The sequence below is a fragment of the Podarcis liolepis genome (genome assembly GCF_965112155.1).
Source record: "Podarcis liolepis genome assembly, chromosome: 4".
In the NCBI taxonomy this organism is placed as follows: Eukaryota; Metazoa; Chordata; class Lepidosauria; order Squamata; family Lacertidae; genus Podarcis; species Podarcis liolepis.
The window spans coordinates 72,683,965-72,701,370 of NC_139558.1; the positions used below are offsets into that span (position 1 = coordinate 72,683,965).

Genomic DNA, 17,406 nt, shown 5'->3' on the forward strand with positions numbered 1-17,406 from the left:
TGCTCCACTTTAGAAAACATGTACAAGTGTTTTGGCAGTGCTTGGTAACACTGATTCTGTCCAACGCCATTTTTCTTTTCTAAGAAACAATGCCTTTTACATAATAGAACCATGGACAGTTGTGTTTCGTATGTTATTGAGGTCTAAGAAATCCGTAAATTTTACAACAATTCTGCTTCCACAAGTACTAGAATGTAGCTGTGCAGTTGCTTAGAGTAAAGGAATAACAAAGTAATTTATGGATTTCGTCGTGAGCATTTTTAAAGGGTTTTCTTTCTTGCTTTCTTTTTGGTAGCAGATCTGAGACAATGTTCTTTGGCATCTCAATTTTCCTGAAACCTTTCAACACATCTTGTGACAGATTTATGGCAAAGATAAGAAGTCCAATAAATGAGTCATATACTATGGAAGCCTCATACAACTGAATGTTTATTTAATCATAAAGTACCCCAACATGTGGGATTTGTAATATACATAGAACAGGAAGTACAGTCAAGTCAACTTTGAAGGGACAGTGGCAGCCAGCTGGTAGATGTCATGGGCAGCTAAGACAAAAAAATGGAAATAAACTGAGTGATGAGAATTGTACAACTTGTTGTAAATTAGGCTTACTAACTCTTGAAAGATAAAATTAGGATACCCAAACAGGTGGAGCTCAGGGAAACGTGTGTTAAAGACATGGTATTTAGAAGGGATTGGGGGCAAGAGGCTGTTGGTGGCAAGAAGTAGAACCAAATGGCAAAACCCAGCATAAATGGCAGAGCCCACAGAAAACGCTGCATTTTAAGAAATTATTTTTATTAAATTTTTATACCACCCTTCACCTAAAGATCATGGAGAGGTTTAAAACATGAAGATGCAAAATGGAAAAAAACAACATAATAAAATAAACCATGGATTGCTAATTAGTCAAAGGCCTGGAAGAAGAGGAATGTTTTTGCCTGGTGCCTAAAGATATGCAATGAAGGCACCAGACAAGCCTCTCTAGGAAGAGTAGTCCACAAAATGGGGAGCTACCACTGAAAAGTCCCATTCTTGTGGCACCAAAGAACTCGTCCAATATATAAGACTAGCCCACAGGCCAGCCAAATACATTTTGCTGCCTGAAGCAAAGGACAAGATGGCTCCCCTTTCCCACTTCATGGGCAGGCAGTTGAATCTCAATTCAACATTGGTGATAGGGTAGCATTCCCCACCATACTCAAGGCAGCAAGCCAGATTGGAAGTGGGGAGCAGGAACAGGCATATGTGAACAGAAGGGAATCAGCCACCTGAGACTATTGCCTCACTCTGCCCAATGGTAGGGCTAGCCGTCTTATGTCAAAGTAAACAGCAGTCAAGATCCCAGTTATGCCACAAGCATAAGGAGTAAAAAGTGCATAATATAAGCAGATGAGTTGTATATATGCTGCAGATTATGGAAGAACTAAGCATCTAGAAGACATTCTAGGAAGAAATATTTGGTGAATCCATGGACAGAACTCTAAATCTGTGCAAAGCTGGTAACTCCAACATGAACCTAAGGGCAAGAACAATAGGTGAATTTATGACAGAACTGAAAACAGAGTGGATCACTCAAGAAACTGAGCCAATTCTTTAAGGTCCAAAACAGATGTAACATGGTAAGATATAAAGATCTATTGGAAAACAAAACCCCTAGATGGGTGTCGCCAGTGGAGGCTAAAGCAGTGAAGAAACTCAATATGGAGGTCGGATGGCCGAAGTATTGGGAAATTTTAGAACAGGATGGAGATAAGTTTAAACTACAAAGTCAGGAGAAATTGAAGCATAAAGTAGAAAATTGGTTCCAATACCGCCAAATAATGGAATTTTTTAAACAGGACAGGAAAGTCGGTTTCCAGGTGGAAAAATCAAAATTAGAAACTGAACTGTTAGAACCCAACACTAAGAATTTATCTAGAATGTACAACTTGTTGTTGAAATGGAATACACAGGATGAAACAGTTAAATCGGCAATGATTAAGTGGGCTCAGGATGTTGGACACAATATTATGTCAGCTGACTGGGAATGGTTATGGAACACCGGTATAAAATTTACGGCATGTAATGCCTTAAAGGAAAACATTATGAAAATGGTATACAGGTGGTACATGACCCCAGTCAAGCTGGCAAAAATCTATCATTTGCCCGATAACAAATGTTGGAAGTGTAAAGAGACTGAAGGTACCTTTTATCACCTTTGGTGGACATGCCCGAAGATTAAGGCCTTCTGGGAAACGATCTATAATGAAATGAAAAAGGTACTTAAATGTACCTTTCCTAAAAAACCAGAGGCCTTTCTCTTGGGCATTGTCGGCCAACTGGTGACAAAGAAAGATAGAGCTTTTTTCATGTATGCCACAACAGCAGCAAGAATACTCATCGCAAAGTATTGGAAGACACAAGATTTACCCACTTTGGAAGAATGGCAGATGAAAGTGATGGACTATATGACACTGGCCGAGATGACAGGCAGAATCCGTGATCAACGAAAAGAGACGGTGGAAGAAGAATGGAGAAAATTTAAAAGCTACCTTAAGGACTACTATAAACTTAATGAATGCTAAAGTGTCGTGGTTTTCAGAGACAAAGGGGTACAGGGATATAAGGTTAGACTATAAAAGAGGACTAAGATGATTGAGATTGGAAAGTAACAATTGGGAGTTGCTAGTTGAACTACGGACATTGGGATGCAGAGAGGGGGGGTATGGGGAAGTCCAAGAAAAGAGGTTTATGAAAATATGTTTGAAACTATACGTGTATGTTTGTCATTTTTAATGTTTGTTTGTTTTTCTTAAAAATGTTGTAAAACCAATAAAAATTTTATAAAAAAAAAAAAAACAGATGTAACATGGGAAATTTATGATTTTGATGTTAGAGCTTTTTAAAAGTGTTTGAAGCAGATGCAGGAAGCTCTGGTTTTGATAGCAGTGGCAGCCCTGTTAGAGGAGTGGTCATTTAATCCCTTTTCACCGTGCCTTTTTGATGATCTTTTCTCTTTTTTTTTAAATTCTTTTTATTTTATTTCCAGCATAAAATACATCAAAAAAAGAAAACCACAAACATTCCAAAAAGGAAAGGGAAAAAAAAGCAAATTACATAAGCACATTAAACTACATAAAAGAACATTAGTTCATACTATATTGTTAATCTGACTTCCCTCCACCACGGTTTGAGCTATGTCGCAATGTTATCTTCTGCAGTGTCTTTTTACCACTTTTATCTCTACATCGCAGGTTTTATGTTATTGATGATGCTCTTTTCTCAACCCAAGTTGCTTTGCTCAAGTTACTGTGAGCCCCATAGCAGAAAAATTATAGTCGTATCTTGGAAGTTGAATGTAATCCGTTCCGGAAGTCCTTTCGACTTCCAAAATATTTGGAAACCAAAGCGCAACTTCTGGTTGGCTGCATGAAGCTCCTGCAGCCAATCAGAAGTCGCGGAAGCCCCGCTGGGCATTCAGCTTCCAAAAATAGTTCGCAAACCGGAACAGTCACTTCTGGGTTTGCAGCATTCGGGAGCCAAAATGTTCGAGAACTAAGGTGTTCGACTTCCAAGGTACGACTGTACTGCTATCTAGTAGCTTCTCACATAGGTAATAGCGGCTCAGGATAGCAGTTTACAGTGGTACCTCGGGTTAAGTACTTAATTCGTTCTGGAGGTCCGTTCTTAACCTGAAACTGTTCTTAACCTGAAGCACCACTTTAACTAATGGGGCCTCCCAGTGCTGCCGCGCCACCGGAGCACGATTTCTGTTCTCATCCTGAAGCAAAGTTCTTAACCTGAGGTGCTATTTCTGAGTTAGCGGAGTCTGTAACCTGAAGCGTATGTAACCTGAGCGTATGTAACCTGAGGTACCACTGTATTTCAAAATAATAGCATGGGGGAAAGGGGTTAAATGGAATGGGGAAAAGTTTAAACACCCCTTTAGCTGATTCACCGGACAAAATTGGGCGGAATGGGGCGGGGGAGGACAAGATTTCTGCTATATAATTTATACACACACCCCTCTCTTACCTCACCATCTCTTTCTCATTCATACACACCCACCCCACTGTTTTTCACTGACTCATTTCATCACACTCACACTCCTGAACCCTATTCCAACTCTGACTGATTTGGCTGCTGGTAAAGATGTTTCAGCCTGTTTCCTCTTCCCTGGGCTGCACAGCTTTCAGCTGAGGGCTAAACAGCAGGCCAGCTCCCATGGCTAAGGAACCTAAACACGAGTGGAGAAAAACTCCAGTCGAATGTAATCGAACCCTGGTGAAGGCTCATCATTGAGTCTATTTAGTGGCAGTGAAGGCAGCAAAGAAGGCATGCTTTGCTGCCTCCATTGCATCCTTGCCAGAAGCAGTTTCGTCATGCTGGCCACATGACCCAGAAAGCTGTCTGTGGACAAATGCCGGCTCCCTCAGCCTGAAGCAAGATGAGCACTGCAACTCCATAGTCGTATTTGACTGGACTTAACCATCCAGGGGTCCTTTACCTTTACCTCATTGTGCCATCTGGCAGAGCATTTCTTTGTAGTGCAGGGCCTTTTACAGTCTGGCCTGAAGGAGGTGACACAACTGACTTGTATGCAAAGCATTTTGAGGATAAAATCACTTGCATCCATTGGGACCTTGACTTCACTGTTGCAACAGATGAATCTCAAGATGTGTCCAGAGCACAGTCTAGTCCTACTACAGTGGTACCTCAGGTTACATAGGCTTCAGGTTTCAGACTCCGCTAACCCAGAAATATTACCTTGGGTTAAGAACTTTGCTTCAGGATGAGAACAGAAATCATGCAGTGGCGGCATGGCAGCAGCAGGAGGCCCCATTAGCTTAAGTGGTGCTTCAGGTTAAGAACAGTTTCAGGTTAAGAACGGACCTCTGGAATGAATTAAATACTTAACCCTAGCTACCACTGTATGTTGGATGAGTAGTAAGGTTTGAAGATGTGGACAAGTAGCTTGGATTGGTCCAGGTTGACCACTTGTGTTCTCGACTCTTGCTTCTCTTGGCTGATAAAAACTGGTAAGGAGGGCTGGACCAGGAAGGTGATTAATACCTTCTTGCAGGGGGCCTGCTTGACTGAAGCAGTGGTAAGACCATTCCTTAAAAAGTAAAGGTAAAGGGACCCCTGACCATTAGGTCCAGTTGCAGATGACTCTGGGGTTGCGGCGCTCATCTCGCCATATTGACGGAGAGAGTTGGCGTAAAATTTCCAGGTCATGTGGCCAGCATGACTAAGCCGCTTCTGGTGAACCAGAGTAGCGCATGGAAACGCTGTTTACTTTCCTGGCAGAACGATACCTATTTATCTACTTGCACTTGAACTGCTAGGTTGGCAGGAGCAGGGACCAAGCAAAGGGAGCTCACCCCATTGCGGGGATTCGAACCGCCGACCTTCTGATCGGCAAGCCCTCGGCTCTGTGGTTTAGACCACAGCGCCACCCGCATCCCAAGACCATTCCTTAAGAAGCCGTAAATGAGGAAAATCTAAGTAATTACTGGCCAGTTGCCAATTTCATCTTCTTGGGCAAGGTTCCTGAGTAGGTGGTCATGGACCAGATCCAGGCACTCTTGGAGAAAACTGATTTTCTAGATCCATTTCAATCAGGGTTTAGGTCTGATTTTGGCACAGAAAGTTCTTTGGTTACCCTGTGTGATGACTTATGTCAGGAGAGAGGCAGGGGAAATGTGCCCTTGTTAATTCTCAACCTCTCAGCAGCTTTTGATACCATCAGCCATAGTATCCTTCTGGAGCAGTTGTCCCTCTTTGCCGTTTAGCTGTCTGGCCCAAGCTTGGGCCAACATTAAATGTGCTGGGCTGCTACTGCTGCCACCTATCTGCACTTCTAAATGTTGAGTCTGAAGCAGCACACATACAATAATATAGCCTCTTCTGGGGCTAATTCTTCCCTATAAATGCATGACCATCCAACACGCATGCATTTAAAGTAAATAAATTGCAGGGAGGGAAAATAGCTTTCCCCTTTAAACCAACACCTCATTTGGCAATCAGTCAGTATCAAACCTGAACAGCTGTCTATGCCAATCAAAGGCATGGTCATTTGGGAATCCTGCTAGTTAAAGGATGTTCTCCAGCTCCCCAGAAACACATCATACCCAAAGTAGGAAAGGATGGAAGGTACCAGAACAGAAACAAGGAGAAGAGGAAATGTTAATGACGCTCTGGAGACTCTTCATTGGAGTCAGCTAACACAGTTTCTTCAGAAGAATGGCATGAACGGTCTAGTATACTCAGAGCTGACTGAAGACATTTTGCTGCCTGTGGTGAACTTGAAAATGGTGCCTCCCTGGAAATCGTAGTTTAAGGGTGCTCAGTTACAGCATGGGTAGGGAATATGAGGCTCAGGGACCAAATGCAGCCCTCCAAACCTCTCTGTTGGGGCTCAGGCCACCCACTCTCTACCTCAGTTCTGCCCATGCTGTTCTTTGATGATGGAAGACCATCTTATTGGACTGAGAGGGTGCTGGTGTTCAGGAAGGCTACACTAAGTGACACCTCAGTATCAATGCCTTCAGTATTATCAGTGACATTGAAATATCACCATCCAGCTCATCAGTTACAAAATCCAAGGCTAAGCAGCCTTCCTCTTTTGGAACAACAACAAAAAGAGGGATATGTGTGGGGGGACTTCATCAAAAACCTCCTTTTGACTCAGCTTGTGTTCAATTCTCATACTACATTCCCCTCTCCCTGCCCCTCACCAGCCAGTTCTGGAAACACTGAGGTGAGTCTGTCTTTGTTCAGCACCTACTCCTGGATAAGGTGGTGTTAAATGATTCAAATGAGATCTAGGTGATTGGGTTGATGCTCAGAGAAGATTGGAAACTCTTGACTCTCTTACAGGTACCAGACTCTGCCCTCTCCATGGCATAGCCACTTGGCACGTTTTGTTCACAACTCCCTTGAATCAAGGAGGTCTCAGATCTTGTCTGTCTAGTGATTATTACTATACAGTGGTACCTCTGGTTATGTACTTAATTCGTCCCAGAGGTCCGTTCTTAACCTGAAACTGTTCTTAACCTGAAGTACCACTTTAACTAATGGGGCCTCCTGCTGCTGTCGCGCCACCAGAGCACGATTTCTGTTCTCATCCTGAAGCAAAGTTCTTAACCTGAGGTGCTATTTCTGGGTTAGCGGAGTCTGTAACCTGAAGCATATGTAACCCAAGGTACCACTGCAGTTGTGACTTTGTACCTGACTTAGGTCTCATTGAAATCAATGAGTCTTTAGAATGCCTATGTTTTGGATTATGTTTATTAACTATATCTTATCTGGCTGCATGCTTCTTTTGGTTCAGAGCTCTAATTCGATGTTCCTTTTTTTTTTTTTTTTTGCAAAGATTGGTTGTTTCTCTTCATTTACCACTTCATATTAATGACTGTATTCATTAAGCATGTTGCATTGTTTCTTGAACACATCTGCTTTGTATCCACTAATCCCCCCTCTTTCTTGTTAAACCAATTAGGTCAAGCTTTGTTTTCTATGTGCTTCAAAAGTCTGCTTCCACAGACTTCTACTTGGTCTCCTTAAATACAGTAACATATCTTCCTTGTATAATTATTCCTGCCAATCTAAACGGGAAGCACAAGTGATTGCACGTTAAGATTTTGTAAATCTCAGCGACGGAGTGCTCAGTTGACAGCAACAGGAATTCTGTTTCAGGCAAGAGATTGATAATATCATTTGTATTTTAATTCTCTTCTCATTTCAAGTGAGATGGTGTGATGTCATACTGTCTCCTCCCACAGTGTAAGCTAAACTCCTGTCAAAGTTTTGCTGCCTCTGTGACAGAGAACAGTTTTGCAGCTTGCACTACCTTGCATGACACTCTCAGCATCTTTAACTGTACACGTTTGGGTTTGAAAGCATGATATCAAGGCTGGTCTTTCTACTTTTCTGTGGAAATATTGCACTAAACCTTGGAAATGCTCAGAAATTGCCAAGAGGCAAGTAGATGTGATATTTTTATACTTTATTTGAGGGTGAGGGGGAGTGATTGGTCTTAAAGAGACAATCTTGTTTTCAGCATGTGTGAAAGGAGAGTGAGAAAGAAATGTAATGGGGAAAAGGGCAAAAATCATGTATGAGAGAATAGCTTAAAATTCTTTCACAAAACAAAGCAAATGATTTGTAGTTTCATGATTCAAACTAATGAAAACTGATTTTGCTGGCTGTTTGCACATTTACTTCTTATTCACACTGGTGATGTGACCACTAGGAAATGTGGGTGGGGTGCACCCCATCTTTGTAAGGATTCTGTTTTTCAAAGTGCTTGTGTTTTCTACTGAAATGCATGTTTGGAAGAGGCAAGGGGGGGGGTGTTACAAGAACTGTACTTGATTTCCTTCTCTATAGTCTGAAAGAAGATATGTAAAATCTAAGGCATAACCCCAATCCCTATTAATTTAATTTTATCTGTGTTGTTCAGGCAGTTGGCAAGTGTTCTCTTGCTACACAAACATCCAGCTGTAATGTAAAATTGATACCATATTTCTAAATCAAGATCAAGAAATACTTTGCAACACCTTGGCACGAAAGCAGCATGCTTCACTACAGTTTGTGGACTTGACATTTTTCTGTTGACTTTGCTTAAATGCTTTTTAAGTACACAGTGTGCTTTGCAGATACTTCAAGAAGACAATTTATATGAGAAACATTATTATTTTTCTCTTTTTAAATGTTCAGTTGCTTAGAGGAATGCTAAGTCAGAGAACAGCATCCATGAAGATGTCTGTATGACCAAGTTGAGGTCATAACAGCAATATTCTTTCACCTGCAAAATACTGAATAATCCTTCATCTTGACTTTCCTTCTGAAAGTTTGCAATTTTGGAATGCTATCCCATTTATCGTTGAATGGAAGTTGTGTTCATTATCCTTCCTGATGAAATATATTGAGTTGTTACATAGACTATATTTTTGCACTGCTCCTAGATAAGTATTCCTTTGGTGTGCGGCTATGCCTCAAATTCTGAAGCATCTAAACATTAAAAAATACATGAATATAGGTTAACAGTTAGCAGTGTCATTACACTCTGGAGTTAAATAGTATGTATTGTCTGCATTTGGAATATGGATCTTTTCCAAGGCGCAAACCTTGCAGATGGTTTTATTTGTCTTTCCTATCCATTTTTGTGGGATGATAGCCATAACTATCCTTGAGTGTAGATTTCTGGCAAGGAAAAATGCTTTACATTTTATGCTTGAGTCACTGGAGGAATATTCCCTCAGCATAGTAAAACAAAGCCACAAGTCTACCTCTCAAATTATGTCAACAGCTGAGAAACTTGTGTATTATTCTTCAGTTGGTTTCAAATGGCTCTCCCTTTTGCAAATTATTAAGTGTGAGCAGCCACACCAACATCTATAGCTGTAGTATGAGATTATTTTTTATTGTTGAACACGCTGCACATTTTTTAAAAAATATTATTTTGCTGTGTTAACTATTCAGAAATATACTGAAGGGTTGTGTCCTTTGTCGAAACACTTCAGTTTGGCTGGAATTGCATTCTAGAAACAAGATTTGTCTCTTGTTCCACTGTCTTGTCAAATAAAAAAGTCAAAGCACACTGAAGTGCAAACAATGCACACTTTTCTCAGTATTGTTTAATCCTATTCACAAGGCACACATATACATTCAGCATAAGGACTCCCACCGAAGAGAGTGCTTTCAAGTCACTTCATAATCCCTATGAGATTCTCTTGCCAGATTTATTTCTGGGTAGACTTAACCATTCCAGTGTCTGAACTTTCCCACTCTATGGTTCTAGAATCCCAGTACTCTGTTTTCCATGCCAGGATGTGAAATCTACTTCTTCCTGGCCTTATGTCATGAAATTGGATTTCCTTTCCCTGGTACAAGCAAGGAAAGAAAATTTGCTTCCTGCAGCTGTGGGAAAGAGAGCCAGTGAGACATTTGTATGCCAATTGCTTGCAGGGCCATTGGAGAAGCTGTTTGCACAAATATGCTATTCCTGAAGCTTACAACGTGAAGGTTCTACTTTCTGAGGTGCTGCCACTTCCACAGGCACCTGACTGAATATCATGATGAGAAACATCTGTTTTAAAATGTCAGTTTTGGAATTGTCAGCAGGGAAAATACTACTTTCTGTAGGAGTTCTTGGAAAGTTGGTTTGCTACTTAGAGAAATGCAGTGGAAAGAGAATTAATAACGGCACTCGTCACTGCATGAAAAAACAAGTTATGTGACTGCAAAAGCAGGTGTGCAAAGGTTAGCTCATTATGTTTGCACGTGCATGATTTTGACAGACTGTCCTAATGCCACATAACTGGTCTGTGACTTTTTGCAGCTAGAAGTCACAGTGGTTAATGCTGGTAGAAAAAATTCTTTCCTTCCACCCTCTGCCTTCACTTTAAACATAACAAAATCACTTGTGTCTTCTGACACTTTATTTTAAAACTCTCCTGTGTACCGATGAATAGGATGGTTCTGTTAAACAAATGCTTTGTAATTTACACTATTACTTACTTAATTTCAGTCCTGCCCTTCCTTCCTTCCCACAATAGCTCAGGGCAGCAAACACCAAAATGGTAAAACAGCAAAATTACAAGTAAACAAATCCATTTAAAACAAGTAAAAACATTTTAAAAAAAACATGTAAAACAGTCACATAGACTCACAGTTTATAATTTTAAGGTTGCCAGGAACACTATTCAGCCCTCAAATGGCTGAATAAACAGGAAAGCTTAAAATTACTACTCTCAAAGTGAATAGTGAGGGAGACAGAGGCACTTCACCAAGGAGGGCATTCCATAAATTGGAAACAACCACCAAGAAGGCCCTGTCAAGTTCAGTGCCAACTGAGCAGCACCAGTTGAAATTTAAATGTTATTTTTATGCACAGGCAAGGATTTTCAATTGAAGTCGCACATAGTTCAGCTGTTTATGGGTATTTTGAAGCAAGATATGACTTTCTCAGAGGAATTTAGCAACCAGATAACAGTTCCCAGTCCAGAAAAGATCTCTGCCACTGTACTAGTCAGCAAACTAGTACATGTATATGTGTGAGAGAAGTAGTGGGAAGGCTGTATGAGAGTCAGTGGTCAGGGGCTAGTTTGGTGTGTGTGTTAATGGCCCCACCCACCATTGGCCACACTCTGTCCATTGCCAGCCACACCCTCTCGCCACTGCATGTCACCTTTGTGGGCAAAAAGCTTGCCTAGTCCTACTTTACATAGCTATGACCAGAGCATCTTTAATCAAGAGCCTGAACACTTGCAGGCATCAGCGTAACTAATAAGCCTGGTTACAGCAGACCTTGAATTGTGTGAACCACGTGGCATTGCAATCTATGAAATGTTGACTATGGTATCCCATTTATTTAGCTTTTGGGCATGCATTAGTGCCAGCTGCTCTTACTTATAGTCATGGCAGCATTCATGCTGAGCTCACCATTGGCAATGCTGGTGCTGTTGCATAAACTTGGTAGCAGATATGGCAAGTGCTCTGTGCACAGTGGAATGCAGGTAGTTAAGTTGGGTGAAAAGAGTTGATTTAGTAGCTTGGTGCCACGCAGGTTTACACTGGCAGGTAGATTTTATCAGCTGTTCAGATAATTCAGGAAGAGAGTGTCGCCAAAAGGAATGAGGTGTGGTTTTCTTCCCAAGCTATTTTGGGTTATGACGGAAGGGGACATAATGCTACCATTCTGAAAACCAGGGTGACACAATCACCAGCTCTGGCCATTTTTGCAAAATCCTACAGATTTTGAGGAGCAGTACTACCGTTGCTTTTAGATGTGGCCATTCAAGGCTTGATGTCTGCCAGCTGGACACATGAAGCAGAAACAGCTTGTAAATATGAAGGTGTGGTGGCAAATAAAAAAATTGGAAAGGCTAGTGCTGGCTGCTGTCGTAGGATTAAATGTTGGCTGTATGGACAGCAGAAAAGGGGACCATACAGGGTTACTTTTTCTCTTAATTTTAAGGACAGGGTTTCCATTAGGCAAACTGTTACATCACCTTGGGTGGCAGGAGCAAGGATAGTCCTTCTTAGAGCAAGACATTTTGATTGAACTGGCCTGGGGGGAAACAGTTGCATTTCCACAGCAGCTAGAAAATCTATTTAAAAACCACGTAAAGGTTTAAAGTGAACTTTGCAGCTTTAAACTAAACATAGAAGATAATTTCTCACGCTTGCAGAGAAATGGCAGTGTTGCAGACATTCCCCAAGGCCACCTTGCCCAAAATATTTTGCTGTGAGGAAGGACCCTCCTTGGGAAAGCAAGGCAAAGAGGAGGGGAAAGCAGAGAGGCAGTCGGTGTCACCGCCACATTTAGCAGCAGCAAACCACTTTAAATACGGTAAGTATGGGATGTGGGGAGAAATGCTGCAGGGGCAGTGGAGCCACCCACCTCAGTTGGCACAATGTCCGTCCTCAGCCCTGCTGTCCAGACTCTCCCAGCTGCCAAAGCTAGCAATAATATTAAGAACATACCATGAGCTTGCTGGATCAGGCCAGTGACCCATCTAGGCAAGCATCCTTTTGTCACAGGGCCAGACAGATGCCTGTGGGAAGCATGCAAGCAGGACATGGGCACAGCAGCACTCTGCCTACCTGCAATTTCCAGCAACTGGGAAGAATTCCTCTGGCAGTGATGGAGGAAGATGGTCATCAGGGCTCGTAGCTACTGATAACCTTATGCTCCGTGAACTACGTCTTCATGCAGCACATAGTTAAATTGTGGAACAGGCATCCACAGGAGGCAATGGTGAACCCCAACTTGAATGGCTTTAAAAGAGGATGAGAGGAATTCATAGAAGATAAGTCTATCCATGGCTCCTAGCCATGTGTCCTGAGCCCGGGGGTAACCCGCGAAACGCGGTCCAGGACCAGTCCAGAACCCGAAGGTTCTGCTGGGAGTCAGTCCAACAGGGCCAAGGCAGGACACGAGGCAGGAAACCAGGCAAGGCAAAGACAGGTACAGGATCTCAGGCAGGATCTAGCATACAGCGATGTTGCTTCCGCAACCTGGGGCGGGGTCCGACAGCCTTTTATCTTTGTCGGGGTAGCGGCCAGTCCTGATCCGCCAGTGAGTCACCTCCCTGTTTTGCCCAAAGGCGAGCACTCCTCCTGTAAGTACTCAGGTCTCTCTTTCTCTCAGACCTTAGTCTCTGCAGCTCGGGAGACGTCGGTGGGTTACTAGACCCAGGGCCGCCTCAGCCTCCCCTGACCAAACCGGTAGTGGAGCAGCTGTAAAGTGATGGCCCAGCTGAAGGCAACGAGGTAATCCCCAAATCTGGAGCCAGGGCGGGCTCAGGCCCCTGACTTGGCCCAGCTGGTGTGTGTTGCAGGAGAACCTGTGCAGACTGGGACTCTTCGGGATCAGGCCCCAGACTTGGTTCAGATGATGCCTGAGGCAAAGGATCCAGTGCAGAGCCCGAGTCCCAGGCCATCACACCATGATGGAACCTATGCTCTGCCTGCATGATCAGAGGCAGCATGCTTCTGAAAATGAGCTGCTCAAAACTGCAGGAAGGTAGAGTGTTCTGGTGCTTGGGTCTAGCTTGCAGGTTTCCCATAGGAACCTGACTGGCCACTGTGAGAACTGGATGTCAGACTACCCATAGTCCTGATTCATCAGTCTCTTTTTAGGTTCTTATTCTGGAGGCAATTTTGCCCCACACCTTCTTGGCATGGAATGAGGCACCATGGGATATTTTTGGACAGGGGCCACCAAATTAGTGGTAAGGGAGCTAGCATTTCTATGGTCTATCTTCTCCCAAATGTGACATCTTCATCAGACACTTCATCCCATTTGTAATTGTGGGTGTAGCTGGTTGCCTTCTGGAGGACGTATGATTTTATAAATAAATGATTGCTGGTCTTTCCACTGTTTGGGGGCAACCATATTTTTTTGCTTTCTCCATGCTGCTTGATTCAGCTGGGATGTAATGGCATATTTCACTTGCCATTCACTTTTGTCACTTGTTGACAGGTAGTGTGGGCAAGTAAGAATAGGCTTTGGTGAGCACTAGGAGGCATCTCATGGAAGGTGGAGAGAAGTCTTCTCAACCTACCTCTTATTGCTGGCTGACTTGAGGGAGGGGAGGCCTTTTCTCACTGAACACTGAACAGTGGAGGTGAGATGGAACAGCATAAACACAAACTCAGGTTGCATTTAAAGCAGACCCACAATGTATCATCCAGCCTTACGAAGCCAGGGCAGTGTTGCCCAAGGCAGAAAATCTGGGCTTCCTCGGAGTTTCTTCCTGCTATTTATTCCTGCTGGGAAGAGTTAGATTTTGAGTCAGCCCATTACAGATCCTTGATTAAATAAATATGATCCCTTAATTCCAATGGTTGTCTAGTGTCTTCATTCCAGGGGTGTGGTGGCAATGAAACTTTTAGCTGAACTGATACTAGAGCACTCCTTATTTTTCACATTTTGAATTGATGATTCTTTATTTCATTGAGAAGGTTGATCACCTCTTGGGATTATTTTGTCAGCAAGTTCAGGTGGATCTTCTGAATTGATTATCCTTATTCTGCATTGATGCTAAAACAGTGTTGCTCTCTGAACAGTCAAAAAGGGCAGTCTAATTCTGACGCCAAAGTGCACCAGAAGGAAACTTTGTTATTACATGTTCCCCAGTGTATTGAAACATTACTGTGAGCAGTTTGAAATAAAAACAAATGCTCCAGTTTTTCCATAGTGCCTCATATTCTTATTAGCCTTCAGGCTGTTCTTACAAGGGTACCTCCCAGAACTGTATTCAATAAGGCAAGACTAACTCATCCAACCCCAAATACTTCCTGGGTTTGAGGGTACAAGTCAGCAAAGTAGATCAGATGACAGATTTAGCTTTACCTGACTACAATGACAAAAGAGTTCCAGGCTTCTTGAATTAAGTCTCAAACAGTATGCTGATTATATGCGACTCTGTAAAATAAAAACATTCACTTATTGACAGAAATATAGTGAAACAGAAAACACTTGGCATGATATGGAACTTGGTAAACATTGCAGAGTAAATACTATGTAGCCAAAAAAGAATCTGTGATATAGAAACAAGACCAAACAAGTTGGGTCTTAGAGTCTGTTTTAGATGCTTTATTGTGCAGCAGACTATTGCTCTGTTTCCCATTTCCTGGAGCTTATTTTGTAAAGCTGGTGAACTTTACCAGGTAAAGAAAACATAATGCTTTTGCTTTTATGGACGGCGTAGCAAAAGATGAGTTTACAGATATTCATTCTCTAGTGTATTGTGGATGTTGTGTGTGGTGGAATGAGCCAAGATGCTGTCTGGAAGTGCAATGGAAGGCAGTCATGTTAGAACTGGAACCCATAGGCAACAAAATGTAGGTCAACTTTTTTCTTACTTTCCCCAAGGACAAGAACCAGCCAGCATTTTAGAATTAACACCAGATGACTAGCCTATTCCTTTTCTCTTTTGTTTGCCATAACCTTCCATTTTCATTGCTATTCCACATACCCCTTTCTAGCATGGCAAGAAAATCTATATTGGTGTTAACAAATGCTCTTAAACTTGTATCATCTTAACCCTTTTCACCATTTTGCAGTGTAAACAAAAATGTGTGTGAAGGTGCAGCAGACTCCAACGTATGCGCCTTCAGTCTGAAGAATTGACTATTCAATCCCTATTCAAGAACCCTGTAAAAGCAGGTTCCCAAAGGCAGAGCCCACTATGCGTGTATGGAGATGTCTTGTCAAATGGTACAATCAGTGGGTTGTATCCAGTGTTGCCATTCCACTCACACAACAGATTTCCACTTGCACAATGGAACTTCCCCCTCTCATTGCACACAAATGAAGGTAATGGATGGTTGGTGAAGGACCCTGTGTGAAAGGCAGGGAAGGGAAGCTCCCAGGAGAGAGCTGGGAGGGTTCACCTCTTTCTGTGTGGGAAAAATCTACTTGAGAGAGAGAGGACTTTGTTTTTTATTGCAATATACTATGAAAAGTCTTAATAAAATCTTATTTTTTACAAAGGAACTTTCCCCTGTCTTGTGGAGCCTCAAAATCTGCCCCAGAGGGTTGGGAAGACCCTTCGGAGCAGCTTTGGCGGCAACATGATGAAAAGAAGGGAAAGTTCTGCGGCACAAGTTGAATAACATTTGCACAGCACTGGACAAAATCCTGTGAATATACATAAGGGAGATACAGTTATGAGATTGCCTTCATTACAGGCATCTTCATTGTTGTTGTTGTTTAGTCATTTAGTCATGTCTGACTCTTCGTGACCCCATGGACCAGAGCACCTTCATTGTACCCATGGATAAATGATAAGAAATTACCTTGTGGTGAAAATAAATCTAACTGATGCAATGGTTAACTTTGATTTTAGCAGAAGGAGCAAGGTGAACGGTGTGAAATAATCAAGATAAACAGGAAAAAGGTCAGAATGGATTACCTATGACTTTCTCAGTGAAATTACCAAGTCTAATGCTATCCAACAGTATTTCAGTTTACTAACTGGGATATTGATGGTGCACTAGAAAATACTCTCAGGCTGAGGTGTGTTTTGTTTTTCCCTTTGGAAAGTTCAACCTTTGCCCCAGTCGCTAACCCTAGAAGATGCACTTCTGTGCCAATGCCTGGCAGTCCTGTGCCACCCACTGTTCTCCATTACAAATCGCTTGTTATTTGGCTCTTTCAAAGAGTATAGTTAGCTGTAATCATTTCTACATTTGATCATCTGTGTTGCATTAGGTAACACTTGCCCTTAACCTCAACATGTGCTTTCATTTATTTTTGTCAAACAATGTAATTTCTTACAGTGTATTCTGTGGCAGCTGATAACTTTGACTTTTTACATTTATTTTTTTGCTAAAGGTTTTCTGGCTTCCACGTAATATTTATAAATAATTGGTGGCTGTAAGCCATACACGATCCTATAAAATTGCAGCACAACTGTATTCTAAACACCAGCCCCAGCAGTGCAAAAGTCATATAGAGTTCCATGGATTTGCCATTTACTGATTTGAGGGGAGACTTTTAAAGCAATGTCAGCTTCCTGAAAATGGGCATTAAAGTTGGGAACATAGGAAGCTGATACAATCAAATGTAATAAAATAAATAAAGGAAGCAATACAAATGCAATTAAAAATCATACAGCATCTAGCACAGCACAATGAATCCAAACCCTGGTTTGATCAGGAATGTATTGCTACAAAGCGTTCTTTGCTGGATAAGTACAGGAATTACAAATCAGCACAGCACAATGCAACCATACAGCAGGCAGAAAAATAATATTAAGTAGTCCTCCAAGACCATCAGCAATTTTCAAGGGTCCTTGTGCGGGGGCAATTTTGGGAGCCACTGTCCTCGGTCAACCTGAAAATGCTGGGAACTGCTGACATGCAAAGCTGAGCTGCAGCCCTTTCTGTTAAAATTACCTTGAT

The 17,406-nt window shown here is 42.1% G+C and overlaps 1 protein-coding gene across 22 annotated transcripts in view; it reads left to right on the forward strand.

Moving 5' to 3' along the window:
* The first annotated feature begins 7,772 nt into the window (after positions 1–7,772).
* The window catches only part of ABI3BP (ABI family member 3 binding protein), a 128,461-nt gene continuing 118,827 nt past the window's right edge, over positions 7,773–17,406 (forward strand). For 13 of the 22 annotated variants that reach the window (XM_083500745.1, XM_083500756.1, XM_083500760.1 and 10 more), the window contains exon 1: positions 7,774–7,967. In XM_083500745.1, coding sequence (XP_083356871.1) covers positions 7,889–7,967 — 79 coding nt within the window. In that variant the 5' untranslated portion in view covers positions 7,774–7,888. Of the gene's footprint in view, positions 7,968–17,406 lie in introns of all 22 variants that reach the window. The other 9 variants (XM_083500748.1, XM_083500749.1, XM_083500750.1 and 6 more) reach the window with 3 other exon arrangements.